The sequence below is a fragment of the Gopherus evgoodei genome, chromosome 1 (assembly GCF_007399415.2).
Source record: "Gopherus evgoodei ecotype Sinaloan lineage chromosome 1, rGopEvg1_v1.p, whole genome shotgun sequence".
NCBI lineage: Eukaryota > Metazoa > Chordata > Testudines > Testudinidae > Gopherus > Gopherus evgoodei.
Window position 1 is genome coordinate 232,872,619 of NC_044322.1, and position 24,627 is coordinate 232,897,245.

At 46.0% G+C, this 24,627-nt stretch overlaps 1 protein-coding gene across 2 annotated transcripts in view; it reads right to left on the reverse strand.

Moving 5' to 3' along the window:
* Positions 1-19,446, reverse strand: part of CREBL2 (cAMP responsive element binding protein like 2) — a 38,090-nt gene extending 18,644 nt beyond the window's left edge. Inside the window, exon 1 of one of the 2 annotated variants that reach the window (XR_003997336.1) lies at positions 19,345-19,446. Coding sequence is in view for 1 of the 2 variants with exons in the window: in XM_030539241.1 (XP_030395101.1) it covers positions 19,345-19,359 (15 nt within the window). In the remaining variant the exon portion in view is untranslated. The remainder of the gene's footprint in view (positions 1-19,344) is intronic. The other variant, XM_030539241.1, reaches the window with a different exon arrangement.
* Positions 19,447-24,627: the final 5,181 nt, after the last annotated feature.

Here is a 24,627-nt window from a genome sequence, read left to right on the forward strand (position 1 = left end):
ATAAGCAACTGATGGCTTGGCTACACTGGAGAGTTGCAGCGCTGGTGGCGGCTTTACAGCGCTGCAACTCACTCACCATCCACATTTGCAAGGCACACCCAGCGCTGTATCTCCCTGGATACAGCACTGGCTGTACTCTACCTCTGCCTGGGGAAAAACAACTGCAGCACTGGTAATGCAGTGCTGCTGTGCCAGTGTAGCCACCAAAAGCGCTGTTACTGGCCTCCAGAGGTATTCGGAGGTATCCCAGAATGCCTGTTCAGCCACTCTGCTCATCAGTTCAAACTCTACTGCCCTGGCCCCAGGTGCCCCGCCCTTTAAATGCCCCAGGAATTTTAAAAATCCCCTTCCTGTTTGCTCAGCCAGGTGTGGAGTGCAATCAGTGAATCTTTCCAGGTGACCATGCCTTCACGCGCCAAACGAGCCCCAGCATGGAGCAATGGCGAGTTGCTGGACCTCATCAGTGTTTAGGAGGAAGCTGTGCAGTCCCAGCTGTGCTCCAGCCATAGGAATTACAATACCTATGGGCAGATATCAAGGGTCATGCTGGAAAGGGGCCATGACTGGGACACGCTGCAGTGCAGGGTTAAAGTGAAGGAGCTGCAGAGTGCCTATTGCAAAGCTCGCGAGGGAAACCGCCACTCCAGTGCTGCTCCCATGACCTGCCGTTTTTACAAAGAGCTGGATGCGATACTTGGGGGGTGACCCCACCACCAATCCGAGGACCATGATGGACACTTCAGAGCAGGGGGGTAGGGGGAGGAGGAAACCAAGAGTGAGGGTACTGAGGTGGGGGGAGACCCCAGAGTCCCAGGAGGCATGCAGCCAGGAGCTCTTCTCAAGCCAGGAGGAAAGCAGCCGCAGCAGCCGGTACTTGGTGAAGGACAAGCAGAGGAGCGGGTGCCCAGTAAGCGGCTTTTATTTTCAGGATGGAAATGTTTCGAGAGAGGAGGGAGGGTTAGGGCTGCATGCATGCGTGCCTAGATGTGGAATAGCCCATTGATGTGGTCTATCATGTCACGGTAATTGGCCTCGGTAACCTCTTCAAAAGTTTCTGCCAGAGCATGGGCAATGCACTTGTACAAGTTTCTTGGGAGAGCCACTATGGTCCTTGTCCCAGTCAGGCTAACGTGTCCGCGCCACTGTGCCGCAAGGGGTGGGGGGACCATTGCTGCACACAGACAAGCTGCATAGGGGCCAGGGCAGAATCCGCATTGCTGTAGAAGACCCTCCCGCTCTTCCCAGATGACCCGCAGTAGCGAGATATCTTCCAGGATCAACTCCTGTGGAAAATGTTGGGAGAGCACTCAGTGTAGGTGCCCTCTGCAGCTGTTTGCTTTCCCCAACGCACAGAAACCCCAGTACAGCCCTGAAGCAATCATTCCCCCTTCCCAGGTGACCCGCAGCAGCAAGGTATCTTCCAGGATCAACTCCTGTGGAAAACGTTGGGAGAGTGTTCAGTGTAGGTGCCCCCTGCAGCTGTTTGCTTTCCCCAACGCACAGAAACCCCGAGGACAGTAAAGCCCTAAAGCAATCAGTTCCCCTTACTCACCATTTCGGGGCTCCTGTGGGTTATGTGCGCTCTCTTTGGTATGGGAAAATTATGCTAAAGTGAAAACTGTAAACTCCTTCACTATGTGGAAATAACTATCTGAGATATAAACAATGCTGCCTCTGTTAACTGCTGCCTTTTTTGTCTTTCCACAAGCAACTTTGAGTTCTCGGCTGCCCGTGTTATCAACAGCTCAAAGACTCCAAAACCAGAAGAAGCTGCGAAAAAGCGAAGACGACCTACTGCAAGCAGTTATGGATCATTCTGCTAGAAAGAATCAAAAAGTGCAGGACTGGAGGGAAACGGAAAGCAGGATCCGCCAGAGAAATGCAGCGGCCAGGAAGAAAAGCAGAAAGCAGCTCATAAGCATCCTGGCGCACCAAGCAGACTCTATCCAGGCGCTCAAAGCCATGCAGGCAGAACACTACCGCACCACTTCCCACCCCCCCATCCCAAAGCTCTTTCCCTTGTGCCCCAATGTCAGCTCAAAACCCCGTTCCCCAGCACCCAGGTTCTTACCACCACCAGCTGCCTCCAACACCTGTACGTTCACCTACCAGCCCTGAGAACTACAACCCTTACCCTCTGCACTCAACCCCCATCACCATGCAGTATAGGCATCTTGAAGTGCAGCAGTCATAGCACAGCACTCCAGACAGGACATATACAAACCTGTGACTGTACAGTTCCTCTCCACACCCCCTCTGCCCTTATAGGTTCCCAAAATGTTGTGTGTCTGTCAATAAAATTATTTTCTTTTCAATAAATGAATTCTTGGCTTTGAAAACAGTCTTTATTATTGCAGAAAGTAAAAGATACCTTAGCCCAGGAAAGAAACAGGCACTGCAAATCAGCTTAGGAAAAACAGATTCCTACTAACATTGTAACCAATGCACTTCACTCCCGTGCAAGGCACCAAACATTACTGTTGGTTTTCAGCCTCAAATTCTTCCCTCAAGGCATCCCTAGTCCTTGAAGCCCTGTGCTGGGCCTCTCTAGTAGCCCTGCTCTCTGGCTGTGCAAATTCAGTCTCCAGGCGTTGAACCTCGGAGGTCCATGCCTGACTGAATGTTTCACCCTTCCCTTCACAAATATTCTGGAGGGTACAGTATGCAGATATAACCGCAGGGATGCTGCTTTCCCCCAGTCTAGCTTCCCATACAGAGATCTCCAGCGCCCTTTTAAACAGCCAAAAGCACATTCCACAGTCATTCGGCACCGGCTCAGCCTGTAGCTGAACTGGTCCTTGCTCCTGTCAACCTTCTCTGTATACGGTTTCATGAGCCGAGGCATTAATGGGTAAGCGGGGTCTCCAAGGATCATAATGGGCATTTCAACGTCCCCTACTGTGATCTTCCGGTCTGGGAAAAAAGTCCCTGCCTGCAGCTTCCTGAACAGGCCTGTGTTCCAAAAGATGCGTGCATCATGCACCTTTCCAGGCCAGCCTGTGTTAATGTCAATGAAACGCCCATGGTGAACCACAAGCGCCTGGAGAACCATAGAGAAATACCCCTTCCGATTAACGTACTCGATGCTAGGTGGGGTGGCGCCAGAATAGGAATATGCGTCCCCATCTATCGCCCCTCCACAGTTAGGGAAACCCATTTGTGCAAAGCCATCCACAATGTCCTGCACATTCCCCAGAGGCACGGTTCTTCTTAGCAGGATGCGATTAATGGCCCTGCAAACTTGCATCAAAACGAACCCAACGGTCGACTTTCCCATCCAAACTGGTTCCCGACCGATCAGTAGTTGTCCGGAGTTGCCAGCTTCCAGATTGCAAGAGCCACCCGCTTCTCCACCGGCAGGGCAGATCTCAATCTTGTGTTCTTGCGCCGCAGGGTGGGGGCGAGCTCAGCACACAGTCCCATGAAAGTGGCTTTTCTCATCCAAAAGTTCTGCAGTCACTGCTCGTCATCCCAGACTTCCATGACGACGTAATCCCACCACTCAGTGCTTGTTTCCCGAGCCCAAAAGCGGCGTTCCACGGTGCTGAGCATTTCCGTGAAAGCCAGAAGCAATTTCGAGTCGTACACGTCAGGCAACTCACTATCATCGTCGGACTCCTCATTACTTTGGATCTTAAGGAATAGCTCAACTGCTAAATGTGATGTGCTGGCAAGACCCATCAGCCCACTCCTCAGCAGTTCGGGCTCCATTTCCCACAGAAATCGCGCTGCACAGAAACCGTTGAGAGAAAAACAGGGATTGCTGGGATGTGAAGCGATGCATCACGGAGCGTTGGGACAGGAAGCAGAATGACCCGCCCCCTCCGCCCCCTTCCCACAACCCACGGTGCCAAAATGGAACGAGGTGCTCTGTGGGATAGCTGCCCATAATGCACCACTCCCAACACCACTGCAAATGCTGCAAATGTGGCCACAATACAGCGCTTGTAGCTGTCAGTGTAGCCACACTCCAGCGTTTTCCCTACACAGCTGTACGAAGACAGCTGTAACTCCCAGCGCTACACACCTGCAAGTGTAGCCAGGCCCTGAATCAACTGGGGAAAAAAAACTCCTGATATTTGAGAGTTCTAAATGTGAGGCTTGATTTTACTTAGAAATCCTGTCAGCCCCAGGGGCTGCTCCCCTGCCAGCCTGGGAAGTGGGAGAGGGGACCCCACTGCAGCCCCACCAGGCCTTGGGAGGGTGCAGAACTCTAAGGAGCAGGTGAGGCTGGGGGCAACAGGGGAGCTGAAGTGAGGAGGGTGGGGGCTGTTGGGAGACGGGACTGTATTGATAGTGGGTTCTAAGCAGATCGGTTGAGTGCTGGGAGGGTGAACTGAGGGCGGTGAGGATCGATGGAGCAGTGAGGTTGAATTGATGGGGTGAGACTGAACTAAAGGGGGGCTGAAGTGAGGTAGGTTGGGTGGGGAGAGAACTGATGGGAGACTGGGAGACAGGATTAATTGCTGGGCAAGAGATGGGCAGATGTGGAAGCGTGCAGTGGGGCCAAAATCAGCTTATCCAGCACATGTGGGCAAGTGGGCAACAATAATTGTCACATGTATGCACCCTGGGGACGGACAGGGGGAGTTCAAATATCAAGAGACCTAAAAAAAACACAATATAATCTTTTATTAAAATGTCATGATTTGGGGGCCAAGCTCATGATTTTAGGGGTCCGACTCATGATTTTTAATTTCTTGAAGTTGGCAATTCTGGGTATAGGTCTGCAGTTTCCTAGGTAAGTAGTCTTTTCCTAACCTCAGTAATCTACACTGGCCCACTCTTATAGGTTAAAAGTTAGGGTTTAGATGGATGCCATAGACATACATATTGTTAAGCAAAACGTCAGTCATGAGACATAAAGAATTCACTGAAATACCTTAGGTAGGGATATTAGTGAGAATTATATGGACCCAGTGCAGTTCTATCTGCAAATGACAAATGTCCTTAAAACACCTGGGCTAAATTATGGCTGCCCTTGCACAGATGTATGAGAGTATGACAAGACCCTGTATACTTTCTCCTCCACCCCATCTATCACTCCCACAATTTGTCTAAGGACTCTGGACCATAAGGGTGCTTGTGGAGATACATAGCAAGGTAAGCAGTGTTTATCATCCTGGACATGTATATGTTGGGAGGAAGACAAGGGCAGGGTGAGGGCATGGTGATGACCTTATACCTCCCCATCCCCAAATGCTGAGTGTGGGGGGGAGGGTCAGGGCAGAGGGCTGGGGGCCATGGGGGGTGCAGGGCAGAATGCTGAGTGTGGGAGGGGGTCAGGGCAGAGGGCTGGGGTGCTCGGCCCATAGGGGTGCTCCCAGCCCCCTGCCCTGAGCAGCTCATGGCAGGGGGCTGAAAGGGATGTGCCCTGTGCCACCTCGTTCCCCAAGGCCCCGTCCCTACCTCTCTCTGTCTCCTCTACGGAGCTGTGTGCACGCTGCCATGCTTACCCCTCCCTCTGGCTAGGGCCATCAACTGATTGGCTCAAGGACTGAGAGGGGGCGGGGCAGGAAAGCACCATGCTGGGGGAAGAAGCAGGGGGAGGGGAAGCTTGGCAGCCGCAGAACCAAGTTTCTGCCTCCTGCCCCTGCAGGGGAGAGCAGTCGGTGGGCGGGGAGGGGGCTGAGTGGGGCTGGAGGCCAGGACCGTTGCAGGCAGCTGCATGCCACTCATAATCGGCTCGCTTGCCATTTTTGGCACTCGTGCCGTAGGTTGCCGACCCCTGTGTTACACTTTTTCTATCAGTTCACCAGGGGCCCCCATCATGCTTTAAACGGGCACTACCATTAGGTCTGCGAGTGAAGGTGAGATGTACCTCCTTATCCTCCCTTTTGCAGATCTATCTAAACGGGCATAATTTGGCCCTCTGTGAGACAATGTATATGGGAGAACATAACCTTGGTTTCATGATCCTTGCCACACTGTACCACATTAACAGCACTAACATATAGTAAGGCGCTGATTATTCATCTACAGATTACCGTATATACTTGTTCATTGGCCGAATTTTTTTAGTAAAAAAGGGAAGCACCAGAGACAGGGGTCAGCTTATGAACAGGTATAGAGAGGGAGAGGTGGGACACAGCCCCTCCCCTCAACAGAAGGAGCAAGAAGAGCAGCACAGCCAGCAAAGCCAGAAGGGAAGAGGCAGGACCAGAGTCTCTCCGCTTCTGGCCATGCTGCTCTCCCCACAGCCTCTGAAGCAGCTGCAGGTCCGGGGCTGGCAGGCTGCAATCGTGCTGCTCAGACCCGCCTCCCAGAGAAGGCTATGGCGGAACATGCTGGAACATACTGCAGCTGTGCCGTCCGGTCAGGCCCACCGGAGCAGGCTATGGTCGCGCTGCCTAGCCTGCCAGAGCAGCTCCAGCCAGGTCAGAGACATCCTCCCCTGGCCCTCCCTAGATAAGATGGAAAGGGATGGGATGGGGAGAGTGTGGGGTTCCCAGGCTGGGGTGGGGTCATGTGGGGGTGGTTACAGGAGTTACTGCACTGCTTCCCAGCTTCTCCTGCCAAAAATGTCCCCACTAGTTGCTGTCCTGGACCATCAGGGTAAGCAGCTGGCACGCTGGGACACTTTTGTTTACTTAGGTTTACCTTCGTGCCTCCGGATGCTCGAGGTAAACAAACCATCTAGGCCCCCCAGCAGCTTATCCCCATGGCCCGGGAGCCAAAGTTTGCTGACCCCTGAATTATAGGGTTGGCTTATGAATGGGTTATAAAAATTTTCCATTTTTACTTATGCATCTTAGGGGGGGTCGGCTTATAAACGAACTGGCTTATGATCGAGTATATACGGTATATTTTATATCTATATCTATAAAGGCTAAACACACAACACTTGTAATGGCAGGAAAAAAATTCTATCCATGTTCACAAGCTCTCTCTCTGTAGTGGTAATCAAAAATGTAATAAGCCACAAGCCCTAAAATAAAAATGATGATACCTACTAAATTGCAGTATCTCTCTTACATTAATACAATATAACCCAACTGCACACAATGCAGGAGATTCTGATATTATGGTACATTTCATGTTTCGCATTGATTAACTGACTTCCATCTAATTCTTGGACCTGAGCCATCAGTGCTTGAATTCCTGTCTTCACTAGTAGGCCCAGTTTCCCAAATCACAACAAGGCTATCCAGACTGAAACTGACAGCTATTCAAAAATATAAATTTTCAGTTAGTGAACATACTTTTATTGAATCTTAAACAGCATAATACCTAGTACCAATGATTACCTATGAAGTTTAAGCATTTTTATAATGTAAAATCCTTTATAGTATATATTCACACAGAACCCCCAATTCTACCCAGCATGCTTTCAGAGACACCTATTAAAAAAAAATAAAGGATTTACATTAAAATAAAGACACAGGATATTTAAAAAGTTAAAAACTTGGGCCAAGCACTACAGTGTTACACTTTGTCTACACTGACAAGTGAATGACAAAACTTTCATCGTTCAGAGGTGTTTAAAAAAAAACACCCCCCCAAAAGATGAAAGGTTTTTTTAGAGACAAAGCGCCGGTGTGAACAGTGCTTTGTTGGCAGGAGCACTCTCCTGCTGACAAAGCTACTCTGTTCGTTGGAGGTGGAAGTTTTTTGTTAGTGGGAGAGCTCTCTCGTGCCAACAAACAGCGGCTACACTGCGCACCTTTTAGTGACACAGCCGTGTCGCTAAAAGCTGCGTAGTGTAGACACAAAGCCTTAGTGTTTTGTATTGCCCACCAGGAAATGCAGTAGGTTCAATTTCAGCACCACTATCTAAACTGTCTAGCATTACCCTGAGTGCTTCCTATTGCTCAAAAGTCAGCAGTCGCATTCTGTCCACTAAGAAACTGTGACCTGACATGAACATATGTTACATTACGGAGAGTACATACTGATTTAATTGCATATCTATTCTAAACAAGCCCAGGCATTTTTTTAAAACCGCAAGTCAAAGCTACTTGATATTTGCTTTGAGATTAAAACCAAAATGTAAACAAGAAGAATATTTTATGTTGCTATAGGTTCCTTTCATCCCAAACAGCAAAAGGGACTTAACAATTTACTATGGCCCCAAAACTGAAGCCACATACCCTGAAAAAGTTCCAACTGGTAGGGAACACAGCAGGTCACTATGAATCCACATCCCAATGCTTCACTCCCCACACTGACTGCTCAATGAACAAGAGTCCAGTTTGAATGTCACACAACAGGTACCTCTAAGTACTTCATAGGACTGGCTTTAATTGCTTGGGAGATCACCTCTCTCTCAGTGACCAGAGTCTCCCACAACAGCTAGATACCACAGCAACAGAGAAATTGTAAGAAGGAGTCTCGAGAGTGACCAAGACCAAATTTTCATAGGAGCTTGAACTAGACTATGTAACCCATTTCCACTAGAGATATGGATGACTAGAGGCCTCATTATATAGAGACAAGCACAAAATTAATTTCACCAGTTTTGTTTTCCCTCAAATTCCTCATATCTGTTCATACCCGAGCATAAAGAAAAAAATCCTATAAATTAATCAAGCTATTTCACCGAGAGAGGCAAATATTACTGTAATTCCTATTTGTAAATACTTCGAAGGCACATAGATTCTGCAGTGATGGGGACTATATAAGTAAGCACCTACTAAGATCCTTCTTCCTATACAGACTTCCACTGAACTCAGCTTTGTCATCAATTATATTATACAGTGTGCTACGCAGATTAAAACAACAAGTAAGGTCACAAAAATTAATGGGACTTTGCACAGGTCCACGCCTATGTTCCGTTTTGCAGGATAGGGCCTACAGGATTTACATACAGAAACACAGCCAACTCTGGGGTATAAGGCAGCAATCAAGCAGTGCTGCACTTGAATACTGGAACAAAACCTAATTTAATAAAAGCATCACAGGAACTAATGTCTATGCAAAGTAAACAAGATTTTGATTTTTAAGATTCCACTGGTAAAAACTATACATTACTGTTCTTCAATTGGCAGCTTGCAGGCCAGCTCCAGCCATGAGGGCCTTCTCTTTGGCCATCAGGAGGCAATAGGCATCAGCTCTTCCTTCATGCCACCTGGGAATCAGCAGCCAACCAGAGCTACTCAGGAAGCAGCAGAAAGTTCTCTGCCCTGCTCCTCAGGAGCCTAGCCTAGCCTCACAAGAAGAGGGGGGAAAGGGGAGAAGGAGCAGTCCCCGATCACAGGAAGGGAGAGAGGAGGAGGAGGGAGCAGAAAGAACTCTGAAGCTCAGGGCTCCTCCATTGTTCTGCCCCCCTCCCGTCTGTGCGCAGGGATACCACCTCTGCTCCCTGTCACACCCAGCCGGGAAGGAGGGTGAAGAACCCCTGGAGCTCCCGCACCCTCCCAGTAGCCTGGAAGGGGAAGGGGGACCTCACTGAAGACCCCTTCGCCCCCACTCTCCAGACTGGGAGAGGGGGGTGCAGAACTCCATCAGCCACAGAAGTGAGGCCAAGGGCCACAGCGGATGGGGGGTGAATCGATGGGGACTGGTCAGAGACCAGGTTGGATACAAATCAATGATTTTTTTTAATAAAAAAAAATCAGATGATTTTTTTGATAAAATGCTTTTTGAAGAGAAAACCTATCTAAAGATAGTATTAATTAAGACACATTATAGTTCAAAGATATCTCATCATGGAATGGGGATTATAAATTCTAATGCTATCTATGAGACAATATAGTCATGTAATGTTTAAGAAAAGTTTTGTAAATGAGTTCCAATAGTTCATGGATTAGGGACCCAACTTTATGGAGTTCCACAGGCTTCTGTACAGATTATTTAGGTTAATCTTTCTATCTACCCAATGGGACTCAGTGCTCAGTCTAGAAGATACCAGCAGAGATGCTTAGTTTTGAAGTTCTCAAACTGTGGATTTGTTTCCCCACAGGTAACATGCTTGTTAACAGCAAAAATGTTTTTAAATAAATGAACAACATATAAAGGTGAGAAATAACAGACCTCAGCTCTATTGTCCCTCTGCAAATTTGTGTACACAGAGTCAATCCCTTCCTTCTCTCTAAAAGTGCAAAGTTTCAAAAAGTTCAATGAATAGAAGACGGTTGGGGACAGAATAGAGCTGGACAAGGAGAAGTCTGGAGATAAATGTGAAAAGCAAGGAACATATGCTTGTTTTGTTAAAATATTATATGTTTGCTCTTGAAGAAAAAAAATCCAGAATACTTAACGTTTAAATGTCTGTCTGGTGATGTTCTCCTAATACAGCATGGCAAGAAAATCCTCCAAATATTAAAGATTAACCTGTTGAACTGGAAATAGTTTACCTTCCAATGACTTCAAAATATCAGCTTCAATTATCTTTGGTAAATGAAATAACCAAACAATCATTCATTTTCTGATATAGCTGTAAAACTAATCTGAAAAGTTTTCAAAATAAATCACTGTTTAAAAATGTATAGTGTGCACCTTCTAAAAATGAAACTTACATCTATCTCTGAGTTGTGAAGAATGTGTGTTAAGGTTATAACAATGAACAAGAATGCACATTTATGTAGAAAACCATGATTAATTTGAGTCTTCCTCACTAGTGATTTAAATCATGATTTAAACCAAATCGACCCTGACAGAGACACTTCAGTTTAGTTTCCCTCTATTTACTGACATGCCATGTATTTAATTTAGAAAATTTTCATTTGCATTTAAATGCGCTAAAGCTAGAATGTGTTGATACACTTCAGCTTACAGTGGTGCATATTTAATTAGACTCTTACACAACCTAAATCAATTAGTAACTGACATGCTTTCATTAGTTATCTTGACTGCATGCTGCACAGTACTTTTCAGCGGGGTGGGGGGCGAGACAAAGATCTAATGTCGAAAGTTCAGGCAATAAAAAGGCAGATTAGATGTCCATTCATTTCTCATGAGTTTCACTTCTAATTTAATAGTTTTAATATATCTAATACTAATAGCATGCTGTTATACAAGCATTACAGTGTATTAGTATAGTTGTTTGCTTACAGGATTTCAATGGAATATTTTGAGATTATTAAATACAATCTGGCACACCACTCTTGCAAGGTTGCAACCTCTTCAGTGGAAGGATCACTAGACAACGAACACCTGAAGACCCCTTTGGCCCATCAACATTTGGATACTGCCTTATCCACCCTCCAGAAAATGTAACTGAATACCATTGTTATACACTGAACACTGACTTGCCTCTGAACAGGAGATGCCATGGAGCATACATTTTCCAGACTTTATATTTAGACCACTATGCCTCTCCCTTTCATTACTTCCAGAGCTTCCTATTTTAAATCATATAAACTGTCAAACATAGAAGCATAAAATACATCTTAAGGTATTATTGCTTTCAATCTTTTATAATTTATAAATACAACTGTAAACTAAGGGAGTATTTTTGCTTAACTCCAGAATTTGAGCCTATATACATACATTCTATTATATATACACACACACACACTAGAAATGTAAATATTGATTAAAAAAAGTTATTTAACTAGTTAACCGTTAACTGAAGTCCCTCCAGGTAGTCAGGGACAGGGTGCTGCCAACCCACCTGGCACAGCAAGGCCGGGACTGGAGTCCCCGTGGCTGACTAGCTGAGATCCCTCTGGCCGGCCAACAAAGCGCGGCCGGGATCCCTCTGGCCGGTTGACACAGCACGGCCGGGGCCTGGATCCCTCTGGCCAGTGTCCCTCCAGGGTTAACGGTTACGGCCACTTAACCTTTTACATCCCTAATACACACAGAGTCAGCGCACTGAAAACAAATTTATCAAACAGAATGACTGAACTCTTGTGGATGCAGCTATAACATGACTACTCTCATGCTAATGCAACTTTATCGTCTCAGCTTTTATAAGGAAATTCCTTCCCCAGGCACAGTTGTTCAAACCACAGATAAGGCTGGAAGTGAACCTCTAAGATCGCCTACTTCAGCCCCTGCAAGAAGCAGCAAAACATGAGTTAGTGGAACTTTTAGCAGATTACAGAGATCAAACTATGCTGGACTTGAACCACATCAAACTGCACACCTAATATGATCAGGTACTATTACAGTGCCTGTCCCATACTGATACAGCAGTCTCCTGCTGTACAATTCAGTGAGAACCCTCCCAAACACAAGATGGAAGCCACTGAATTTAGCCACCAATGATTCTGGCTAACCTGCAGTGTGAAGAGTTGTTGCTAAGGGCGTCAGAGCCCTTTAAAATCGTTTTAGACAATAAAACCTTTCTAAGTAGGGTGCACAAATTCAGCAATACCTAGTAATACCAGTAATGCCTGAAAATACTAGTTTAATGTCTGTTCCCATTCAATTCTTAGCCTTTTCAGATGAAGTTGTTGGTGCTTGACACCTCCCAGGATTAGATCCTAAGGATAATCTCTTCCCCTTCCATTTAAAATTGCTAAACATCCCCACTGCAAGTATTTACACGTTTACATAGAAAAGTAATACCAGGAAAGTGTATTTTAATCTGAAGGTAGGAGTGGTAGGAAAGCCACCAAATATTTGCTTTCGTCCTCCAACAAGTAAAAATTCCTTCCAGGAAAATTCTGGATACATTTGACTTCAGCTAAGACTTTCTTACTTATGGGGTGCTAAAACAAAGCTTGTTCAGTGAATATGGGCTGTACCCCTTCCAAAGAAAACAGATTAATGTGTATGTTGTTTATCGTCTGACAATCTTGACACCTCACAAAATACACTTAAAGCTAAAAATTTTAAATATACCACATATCTGAAAGATCTTCAAGCCTTTGAGAGTTAATTCTGTGGCAGTACAGAAAAAAAGATTTTCCAGGAAATAAATAAATAATTCAGGCAACACCATTTTGCCTTAAATGCCTCAAGGACCCAAACCCTCATGACCCTTGTGACCCTTCACAACTACAGTCCTGATCCCATAAGCAGCTTCACACAGGCAGACCCTTGCACTCACACAGAACCCTGCTGATTTCAATGACAGTGCACCCATGCGGAGTAGATTGCAAAATCAAGGTCTAACAGCTTAACATGAAACCCTTAGTGAAACAACATATTCATCAACTTCTACAATAACTTAGTTGTGACCCTAAGAGTCCCTGAATGCCCACTTGCAGAGAGCCTATCATACTGTAACTCTCAAGGCCTGACACACTCATTTCCCCTAACATGCTGTTATATGAACCTATGGGTTTGGCTACACTGGAGAGTTGCAGCGCTGGTGGTGGCTTTACAGCGCTGCAACTAACATACCGTCCACACTTGCAAGGCACATTCAGCGCTGTATCTCCCTGGATACAGCGCTGGCTGTACTCTACCTCTGACTGGGGAATAACAACTGCAGCGCTGGTGATGCAGCGCTGCTGTGCCAGTGTGACCACCAAAAGCGCTGTTACTGGCCTCCAGAGGTATTCGGAAGTATCCCAGAATGCCTGTTCAGCCACTTTGCTCATCAGTTCAAACTCTACTGCCCTGGCCTCAGGTGACCCGCCCTTTAAATGTCCCAGGAATTTTAAAAATCCCCTTCCTGTTTGCTCAGCCAGGTATGGAGTGCAATCAGTGAATCTTTCCAGGTGACCGTGCCTCCACACGCCAAACGAGCCCCAGCTTGGAGCAACGGCGAGCTGCTGGACCTCATCAGTGTTTGGGGGGAGGAAACTGTGCAGTCCCAGCTGCGCTCCAGCCATAGGAATTATGATATCTATGGGCAGATATCAAGGGATATGATGGAAAGGGGCCATGACCGGGACGCGCTGCAGTGCAGGGTTAAAGTGAAGGAGCTGCGGAGTGCCTATTGCAAAGCCCGTGAGGGAAACCGCCGCTCTGGTGCTGCCCCCACGACCTTCCGTTTTTACAAAGAGATGGACGTGATACTTGGGGATGACTCCCCGCCAATCCGAGGACCACAATGGACGCTTCAGAGTCGGGGGGGGAGGTGGAGGAGGCGGCGGAGGAAGAAACCGAGAGTGAGGGTACTGAGATGGGGGGAGACACCCTGGAGTCCCAGGAAGCATGCAGCCAGGAGCTCTTCTCAAGCCAGGAGGAAGGCAGCCAGTCGCAGGAGCTGGTACTTGGTGAAGGACAAGCAGAGGAGCAGGGTCCCGGTAAGCGGCTTGTATTTTCAGGATGGAAATGTTTCAGGAGAGGAGGGAGGGTTAGGGCTGCATGCATGCATGGCTAGATGTGGAATAGCCCATTGATGTGGTCTATCACGTCGCAGTAATCGGCCTCGGTAATCTCTTCAAAAGTTTCAGCCAGAGCATGAGTAATGCGCTTGCGCAAGTTTATTGGGCGAGCCACTGTGGTCCTTGTCCCAGTCAGGCTAATGCGTCCACGCCACTGTGCCACGAGGGATGAGGGCCAGTGTTCCGAAAGATGCGTGCATCATGCACCTTTCCAGGCCAGCCTGTGTTAATGTCAATGAAACGCCCACGGTGATCCACAAGCACCTGGAGAACCATAGAGAAATACCCCTTCCGATTAACGTACTCAGATGCTAGGTGGGGTGGCGCCAGAATAGGAATATGCGTCCCCATCTATCACCCCTCCACAGTTAGGGAAACCCATTTGTGCAAAGCCATCCACAATGTCCTGCACGTTCCCCAAAGGCATGGTTCTTCTTAGCAGGATGCAATTAATGACCCTGCAAACTTGCATCAAAACAATCCCAACAGTTGACTTTCCCACTCCAAACTGGTTCCCAACCGATCAGTAGCTGTCTGGAGTTGCCAGCTTCCAGACTGCAAAAGCCACCCGCTTCTCCACCGGCAGGGCACCTCTCAATCTCATGTCCTTGCGCCGCAGGGTGGGGGCGAGCTCAGCACACAGTCCCATGAAAGTGGCTTTTCTCATCCAAAAGTTCTGCAGCCGCTGCTCGTCATCCCAGACTTCCATGACAACGTAATCACACCACTCAGTGCTTGTTTCTCAAGCCCAAAAGCGGCGTTCCACGGTGCTGAGCATTTCCGTGAAAGCCAGAAGCAATTTCGAGTCGTACACGTCAGGCAACTCACTATCATCGTCGGACTCCTCATTACTTTGGATCTTAAGGAATAGCTCAACTGCTAAATGTGATGTGCTGGCAAGACCCATCAGCCCACTCCTCAGCAGTTCGGGCTCCATTTCCCACAGAAATCGCGCTGCACAGAAACCGTTGAGAGAGTCAAGATGGCGCCAAACGTGGACAGAAAAACAGGGATTGCTGGGATGTGAAGCGATGCATCACGGGACGTTGGGACCGGAAGCAGAATGACCCGCACCCTCTGCCCCCTTCCCACAACCCATGATGCCAAAATGGGATGAGGTGCTCTGTGGAATAGCTGCCCATAATGCACCACTCCCAACACCGCTGCAAATGCTGCAAATGTGGCCATACTGCAGCGCTTTTCCTACACAGCTGTACGAAGACAGCTAACTCCCAGGGCTGCACACCTGCAAGTGTAGCCAAGGCCTAAAAGGCATCTTGTAAGAAATTCATATGTAAACTGCTGACACACTGGTTTCAAAAACCATCGCTTGATATATGTACTAGTTATGTATAAAAATAGGGCTGTCAAACGATTAAGAAAATTAATAGCGATTAAAAAAATTGCAATTAATCACACTGTTAATAATAGAATACCATTTAATTTTCTGATGTTTTCTACATTTTCAAATATTTTGATTTTAATGACAGAGAATACAAAATGTACAGTGCTCACTTTATATTTATTTATTACAAATATTTGGCCCGTAAAAAAACCAAAAGAAATAGTATTTTCCAATTCCCCCATTACCAGTACTGTAGTGCAATCTCTTTAACATGAAAGTTGAATTTACAAATGTAGAATTATGTACAAAAAAAGCTGCATTAAAAAATAAAACAGTGTAAAACATTAGAGTCTACAAGTTCATTCAGTCCTATTTATTATTCAGCCAATCGCTCAGACAAACAAGTTTGTTTATATTTAGAGGAAATAACGCTGTCCGCTTCTTGTTTACAATGTCACCTGAAAGTGAAAACAGGTATTCACATGGCAGTCATAGCTAGCATTGCACAATATTTACATGCCAGATGCGCTAAAGATTCATATGTCCCTTCATGCTTCAATCACCATTCCAGAGGACATGTGTCCATGCTGATGACAGATTCTGCTCGATAACGATTCAAAACAGTGCGGACCAATGCATGTTGATTTGAGTCAGATGCCACCTGCAGAAGATAGATTTTCTTTTTTGGTGGTTTGGGTTCTGTAGTTTCTGTTTCAGAGTGTTGCTCTTTTAAGAGATCTGAAAGCATTCTCCACACCTCATCCCTCTTTGATTTTGGAAGGCACTTCAGATTCTTAAACCGGGGGTTGAGTGCTGTATCTGTCCTTAGAAATCACACATGGTACCTTCTTTGCATTTTGTCAAATCTGCAGTGAAAGTGTTCTTAAAATGGAACAACATGTGCTGGGTCATCACCCGACACTGCTATAACATGAAATATATGGAGAAGAATGCAGGTAAAATGGAGCAGGAGGCATATGATTCTCTCCCAAGGAATTCATTCACAAATGTAATTAACGCATCTTTTTTAACGAGCATCATTTGCATGAAAGCAAGTCTTTTAGAATGGTGGCTGAAGCATGAAGGGGCATACGAATGTTTAGCATATCTGGCACGTAAATACCTTGCAATGCCAGCTACAAAAGTGCCATGTACATTTTCAGGTAACATTGTAAATGAGTAGCTGGCAGCACTATCTCCCATAAATGTAAACAAACTAGTTTGTTTTAGCTATTGGCTGAACAAGAAGTAGGACTGAGTGGACTTGTAGGCTATAACGTTTTACATTGTTTTGTTTTTGAGTGCAGTTATGCAACAACAAAAATCAACATTTGTAAGTTGCACTTTCACAATAAAGAGATTGCACTACAGTACTTGTATGAGGTTAATTGAAAAATCTCATTTTTACAGTGCAAATATCTGTAATAAAAATAAAATAGTGAACACTGTCCACTTTGTATTCTGTAATTGAAGTCAATATATTGAAAAATGTAGAAAAATATCTAAAAACATTTAATAAATTTCAACTGGGATTCTAATGCTTAACAGCACAATTAAAACTGTGACAAATCAAAAATAATTTTATTAATTGTGATTAATTTTTTTTAGTTAATCATCTGAGTTAACTGCAATTGACAGCCCTAATGAAAAACGATGTGTATGTGCTGGAAATATGTTCTTAAAATGAGGGCTGGAGGCAGTGCATAAATCCAGTCTGTCCTAGACATAGGAATGTGGATTCATCTGTGTAACCAGCTTCATTACAGGCAGGGGACAGCCAAAGTACATTCACATACAAAGTAAACAAAGCATTCAAGTGGACAAGCAGCAGCTTAGCAAGTACAAGGAGGCCCAGAATTTGCACCCAGGAATTGCCTCTGTCTCTTGAGGCCGAGACAACGGTATTTGGGTACTATAAGAGGAGCAAAAAGATATTTTTGTTATCCATCACTCAGGGGACATTGGGTACAGCAACCTCTGAACCTGTGAAACTTGGACCCCTCCTGCTTGTAGGGCTAGAGATGCTGGTAAATTGATATAAGAAAGAAAATTGCTGAGGCAAAGATTGTAACTTGCTACAATTAAATTTTAGTCATGAGAAAGCATTTTGTTTTGTTTTGTTTGTAACTATACTTGTCTCCTTTTCTTGTGCTTAATATCACTTAAATCTCTGCTCTTTATTAATAAATTATTCTTGTTTTGTTACAAACTGCCTTCATGCTCGGTATTAGAGCTAGCTGAAGAGTCAAATGTCACTTTGTCTCTCTGGTGGCAGCAAATTTAGTAATTTTTGTGTGTTCCATGAGAGGGACTAGACACTTCAGAGATACATCTCTGGGGGAATTTGGGTTCACTGTATGTTACCTGCAAGGCAAGGTTTAGACCGGCAGGAGTTTGGTGGTGAAGCAGACAGAATGGTGCAGCAGCGAACACACAGTCTAATCCCCAGCAAAGCTCTCACCTGGAAACACATGGCTTACAGTTCTGGCTGTCCTGATAGAACATCACAGTTGTATCTTATATTAGAAGTATGCGTTTATAAAAGAAGTGATGCTATGCTGTTTCCTTATGCAATTAAGACAGATTAGCACAGGTAGTAGTAAAAGAAAAAGAGCACTGGATGGTCTCAGAATTCATTTGGGATATGTGCCTTTCATTTCTACATTACTGGTTTTAACCCAACCCAGGTCAGAGTTTAGCAAGTACTTGACAGCATCTTGGTAGCCTAACAGCAACTGTGTTGCTGATCTCAGTCCAGTTCCTAGAGAAGAAGTGTCCACAGCTCAAAACTAGTACAGCCAGCACACAAATGAATCAAAATACCAACACTCTGCTGGCCATCTCAGGTGAAAAACTAAGGATTGAATGGGAACAGAGACTAAACTAGTCTCGCATCCCAGCAATGGCTCTCCAGCTCAGATCTGAGGCACAGTGGTACTAGCAAGTGATGGACAAATTTGTGATATCTGCTGTGTGTGACTGAAGGATCTCACTCTCCAGAGTTGTCATCATGTTTTTATGAGTGTGTCACACAGAAAGGGAAGGGAATAACAGTTCTCCCTACTTTTTGACACCTCTATCAGCTTAATTTGCTACTACAGTACCTCACCTTTATTATAATTTATTTACACTGAAAAAGACAAATCATCACAGGAACACAGAATTAACCATACCACATCAGGCCATTTGTCTGGTACCGGTGGCTCACATCCGAAGCTTTACAGGTAGATTAGAAAGCAAGAATTGTGCACTGCAGCACATGGTGGGTGGGGTGGAGAAAGGGGGAGGCCTTCCTCACACCTACAGTGAGGGTGAGCATGCCAAGCAGGAGCGATCAGCCCCCTTTTCCAAGGATTTGGAGCAATCAAATTTTTAAATTGCTCCGCTCCAGCTCCGGGCAAAAACCTACTGGCCCATGCTCCAGCTCCGGGCAAAAACCTACTGGCCCATGCTCCAGCTCCGGGCTCTGCTCCAAAGCCCTGCCCTTTCCCCAATACTCCCAGCTACAAACGCCCACTGAAAATGCCTAGACAGCCGTAAAACAGCAAACCAGGTCAATCCCACCCGCAATCCCCGCGTGATGCTGCGTCACGCCCCCCCAGCGTGTCCCTCTCGGGCCGGGCACAGATTCAGGGCCCGTGGGGGCGAGGGGGAGCACTGCACCGTCACACCTACGTGTGGCCAAACCCACTGAACAGTCACGCGAACCGCGCAGGAGGCAGGGCCCCGGCGGCCGCCCCAGGCTGGCGGGAGGGGGCGGGCAGAGGGCTGCAGGCCTGGGGCGGGGGGTCCCAGGCTCACACCGCCACGCGCCAGCCGCGCCCGGCCCACCTTGCTGTCATCCATGGGAGCCGCCAGGCCTGGCCCCGCAGCAGCCGCCCGCCCGCGGCCCAGGCACACGCCGCACGAACAGCCGCGGCCCGCGCCAGCCGGTCACAGCGGCACCCGGGCACCCGACACAGCTTCTCGCCCCGCCCAAGAACAGGCCCCGGCCCACTCCATAGCGCGCTGCGCGGCCTGTTTACAGCTCCTCCCGTTCTCCCCTCAGAGGTGGGCGGGTGCATCGTGGGAATTGGAGTTTTGTTTTCTGTCGGCAGCCTCCATAGTCTGCGCAGGCCTCTAGGCCAGAGAACTACAGCTCCCATGGAGCCAGGCGCGGCGCGGGGCGCTGCGTGGCGCGGTGCACCCTGGTAATGGTAGTTTTGTACCATTGGGGAGATGATAGGTTAGGAGGAGCCGCCCGAATGAAAAACTACGTTTCCCAGAAGGCAGTGAAGGGACCTGCCCGTACAGGGCTTTCGGGTTTGAATCGTCCAGATACCAGATAACTGTATGTCTGCAGCAGCAGCAATCTTTGGCTCGTGGCTGGGGAAAAGGAGCGGCCTCCAGCAGGAATGGGTGCAGAACACCACTGGGATGAGCTAATGGGTGGCATCTCCTGGCGCCACCTCCGCCAAGGCAGCAAACACTCTCTGCACCACAAAGCACCTGGGAATCAAACATTAAATCCAAGCGAAGCTATGACACTGCAAACCACATCCCTTCCTCTCCAGCAATCTCTCTCACACACACAATGACACTAACGTCCTGGCCAGGGCAGAGCAAACATCCCCCCAGAAAACCAAAAACCAATTGCAATGCTAGAGCAACACTGGCAGTCACACCAAGGTTTGACTCCTTAGGAAGAACAAAACAACAGTCAACTAGACTGCTGTAGTGCCACACACAGAACTATTACACTAGGAGACTGGCTCATGGTGGTGCAATAAACTGTAAATGTAATAAAACAGTAATAATAATAGGTGATTTAAATAATTTAAACTAATCACAATTCACATCAGTATAAAGTTTAGAGAAATATTTCTTTCTATTCTCACTGAATGTATGGATTATGTATTAGTATGTAAACTAAATTATGACCTATAATTGGTGTCATAGAGACCTGGAATAAATCTCATGACTGGAGTATTGGTCTAGAGGTGTACCGCTTGTTAACAAGGACAGGCGGGGGGAAAAGGGAGGAAGTGTTTTCTTATACATCAAGAATATATATGTTTGTTCTGGGGTCCAGAAGCAGATGAGAGGCAGTTGAATGTCTCCAGGAAAAATAAAAGGAGAAAAACTAGTAGTGATGTCATGGTAGAGGTCTATGATAGAGCAACAAATCAGGAAGAGGAGGTGGATGAGGCATTTCTAAAACAAATAACAAAAATATCCAAAAAACAAGACCTGGTAGTAATGGAGAACTTTAATTCCCCAGACATCTGTTGGAAATAATAATATAGCAAAACACAAAATTTCCAATAAGTTCTTGAAAGGTATTTGGGACAATCTTGTTTCAGAAAGTGCAGGAAGTAACCAGAGGCATAGCCATTTAGATTTTATTCTAACCAGCTGGAAGGAATTGACTGTGACTCTGAAGGTGAACAGCAATTTGGGTGAAATTTCATGATTCAAGGGAAAGGAAGAAGTGAGAGCAGAAGAATAAGTACAATGGACTTCAAAAAAGCAGACTTAAACAAATTCAGAAAACTGATAGGTAAGGTCCCCTGGGAAGAAAATCTAAGAGATAAAGGAGTACAGGAGGGTTTATAAAATTGGCCGATGACACCAAACTGGGAGGGGTTGCAAGCACTTTGGAAGACAGGATTAGAAGTCAAAATAACCTTGACAAATTAGAGAATTGAAAACAACCAGATGAAAGTCAATAAAGCCAAGTGCAAAGTACTACAAAATGGGAAATGATATCTGAAAAGGATCTGGAATTTATAGTGGATTACAAATTGAACATGAGCCAATAGTGTAATGCAGTTGCAAAAAGGGCTAATATCATTCATGTGGTGTGTTAACAGGAATTTTGTATGTAAGACACAGGAGGTAATAGTCCTGCACCACACTTCATTAGAGATACAAATCATAGAATATCAGGGTTGGAAGGGATCTCAGGAGGTCATCTAGTCTAGCCCCCTGCTCAAACCAGAACCAATCTACAGACAGATTTTTACCCCAGTTCCCTAAATGGCAAATCAAGCTGAGTCTTCCCTCCACCCCTTTGTGAAGCTGAGGTCTTTGTTACATTGTCCAGCTGAAATTCTGAGCCAATCCGTGAGATGCTGATCAACTATCACTGTCAGCTGATTCCCAGTACCTGTCTGCTGGGCTTCACTGGGTTGGCTGCTTCCTGTTCCCCCCACTGGACTATTAAAGGGTCAGATTGCCACGTTACACACCTCTACCGCAAGCATGGAATCAGGTATACCAAATCTCTTCCCTTCCACCCTATCCTGTGGAAAAAAAGGTCCACATTCCCATGGACGGTTTCAGGCTGGTGGTGAACTGTAAACATATTTAGCTGCAGGGCTAGGTACCATTGTGTCAGCCTGTGATTCGTCTCCCACATGGCATGCAGTCACTGCAGTGGGGCATGGCCGGTGATGAGGGCGAAGGGTGCCCCAAGTAAATAATAGTTCAGGGCCTCATTGGCCCACTTTATTGCTAGGCACTCCTTTTCAATCACCACATAGGTTTTTTTGTTCATGGGTTAGAAATTCTCTGCTCTGCTCACATATAATATGGGGTGCTCCCCATCCTCAGACATCTGAGAGTCAACAGCTCCCAAGCGCCCATTAAGAGGCATCCAACCTATAGGATGAAGTCACTAGAAAAGCCTGGCCCTATGTAGAAACACTGTGCATCAAAGGATTCGCTTTATTTATCCAAATGCATCTCCACACATGGAAGTCCAATATACCTTCTGAGGTATCTTGTTGAGCAGAAGATCCATTATAAGGAGCTGTGATTTTTGAGAACTGGGGTATAAACTACTAAAAGTATTCAGCCAGCCCCAAAAGGATTTCATTTGTCACTTAGTGGTGAGGACTAGAGATTCTGCAGTGGCCTTTACCTTGTCTAGCATCAGTTTGATTCTCCCATTCCCCAAGGTGTATCCCAGGTATTTTATTTATGCTCAGACTATCGGCCATTTAGCGGGGTTTGTGGTGAGGCCTGCTGCCCTGAGGAATTGGAGTACTGCTCAGACTCATTGGAGATGCTCTGCCTAGGTATTTGTATACCACTATATTACCCAGATAGGCTCCAGGATAAGCTTGGTAGGATAGCAGTATCTTTTCCATTAGCCTGTGAATCAGCGCTGTTACTGCCTCAACTGGAGCCAGTTCTGGGCACCACACTTTGGGAAAGATGAGGACAAATTGGAGAAAGTCCAGAGGAGAGCTACAAAAACAATAAATGGTCTAGAAAACATGACCTATGAGGAAAGATTGGGGGGAAAAAATGGGTTTGGTTAGTCTGGAGAAAAGAAGATTGTGGAGGACATAGTTGTAGTCTTCACGTATGTAAAAAGTTGTTATAAAGAAGAGGGTAATAAATTGTTCTCCTTAACCACCAAAGACCGGACAAGAAGTAATAGGCTTAAATTGCAGCAAGGGAGATTTAGGTTAGACATTAGGAAAAACTTCCTAACTGTCAGGGTAGTTAAGCACTGGAACAAATTACCTAGGGAAGTTGTGGAATCTCCATCATTGGAGGTTTTCAAGAACAGGTTAAACAAATACCTGTCAGGGACAGTCGAGATAATACTTAGTCCTGCTTCAGTACAGGGGACTGGGCTAGTCCACCTATCGAGGTCCCTTCCAGTCCTACATTTCCATGATTCTGTGTTGCTGGGACCCCATGGAGACTAAATGGAAGGGTTTGAAATTGGTAGATGACATAAGGTGTGGCAATTGCAATTGATTCCTTGGATTCTGGGGCTAATAGAATTTGACAATATACTTTAGTGTTGGACCTCCCTCAATCCATCCAACATCAATCCAAGGCATAGGATATGTGTCAAATTTAGATTTACATTTACATTCATTTTGCTGAAGTCAATACAAAACTGAATACTGTAATCTGGTTTTGGGACCAGCACAACTTGACTACACCATTCACTACGGGATTCTTCAGTTACCCCCAGATGGAGCATACTCTGCAGTTCCCTTTTTACAGTGTGCCTTAAGCACCCTGGCATCCAGAAGTGGCTGTTCTGGACTGAGCTGCCAGGTTTAAGATGAATATGATATTCAGTCAAATGGGTTCTCCTGGGCCTGGTAGAAAAAGCACCAGCAGAGTCCCTAACCAGCTCTCTGGCTTCCTACTGTTGTGCCAGAGAGACATTTTCCACAAGGGGTACCTTAGTGTGTGGCTCTGGGACCACCATTTGGGATCCTAAGTACAGTTCTTTTGTGAGAGGGTGAACAAAATAAGCCTTTCGATCTTTCCATGGTTTTAACAAATTAACATGGTATATTGGGACCCCAATGCTCCAGTTTTCCCCAGCTCTTGTATCAATCCTCCCCACTCCTATGCTCTTATTTCCCCTCCTCTCTGAGTCCTATCCCTCCTCCCTTCTTCTGGTCCTATCCATTCCCATCCCCTTCCCCAGCTCTTGGCCCTGACCCCTGCCCATACTCACCCTGAGCTCCTTTCCTTGTCCCCACATTGCTTCTCACCCCTCTGCATTATATTCCATTTCTTCCTTATCCTCCAGGCTGCCTGTGCATCAGCAGAGAATCTTCCTGCTCCCAGTTCTGATGCCTGGCATCACAGCAGCCTGCAGCAGGTGAGAGGAGCAATTACAGAGGAAGTCCTGCTCATTCCTTGCATTCCCAGGATGAAGCATGCTCAGTCACTATGTATGGCTGGAACATGCACAGTCTGGTCAGCATGTAGGAGCTGTGAGGAGTTGAAGCATGCCCAGTGAAGATAGAATCTTTGGAGAATTTAGCTGCCAGACTCCAAGCAAGTGTGAAATGAGATTTTCAGAGAGTCATAACTTGATCAAATTTGGGTGAATTTCGCCTGCCAACTTTCAAGTCCGTGCTCCAAAACATGGAGCCTTTACAGCTTCTCAAAAAATGACTATAAAAAAAAATTAACATAGGCAAAACAACATATTTTTCTCTCCTCTCATTCTTGGAAATGACTGAATCTTTTTAGCCAAATCTTTAAAAAAAAAAATCAATGGAGGCAGATACCTGCCATGGAAAATTTCAGCGCAAATGCTTAAAGTTATACAAAGTTATAATAAACTGAAAACGTGCCTAGATTCAG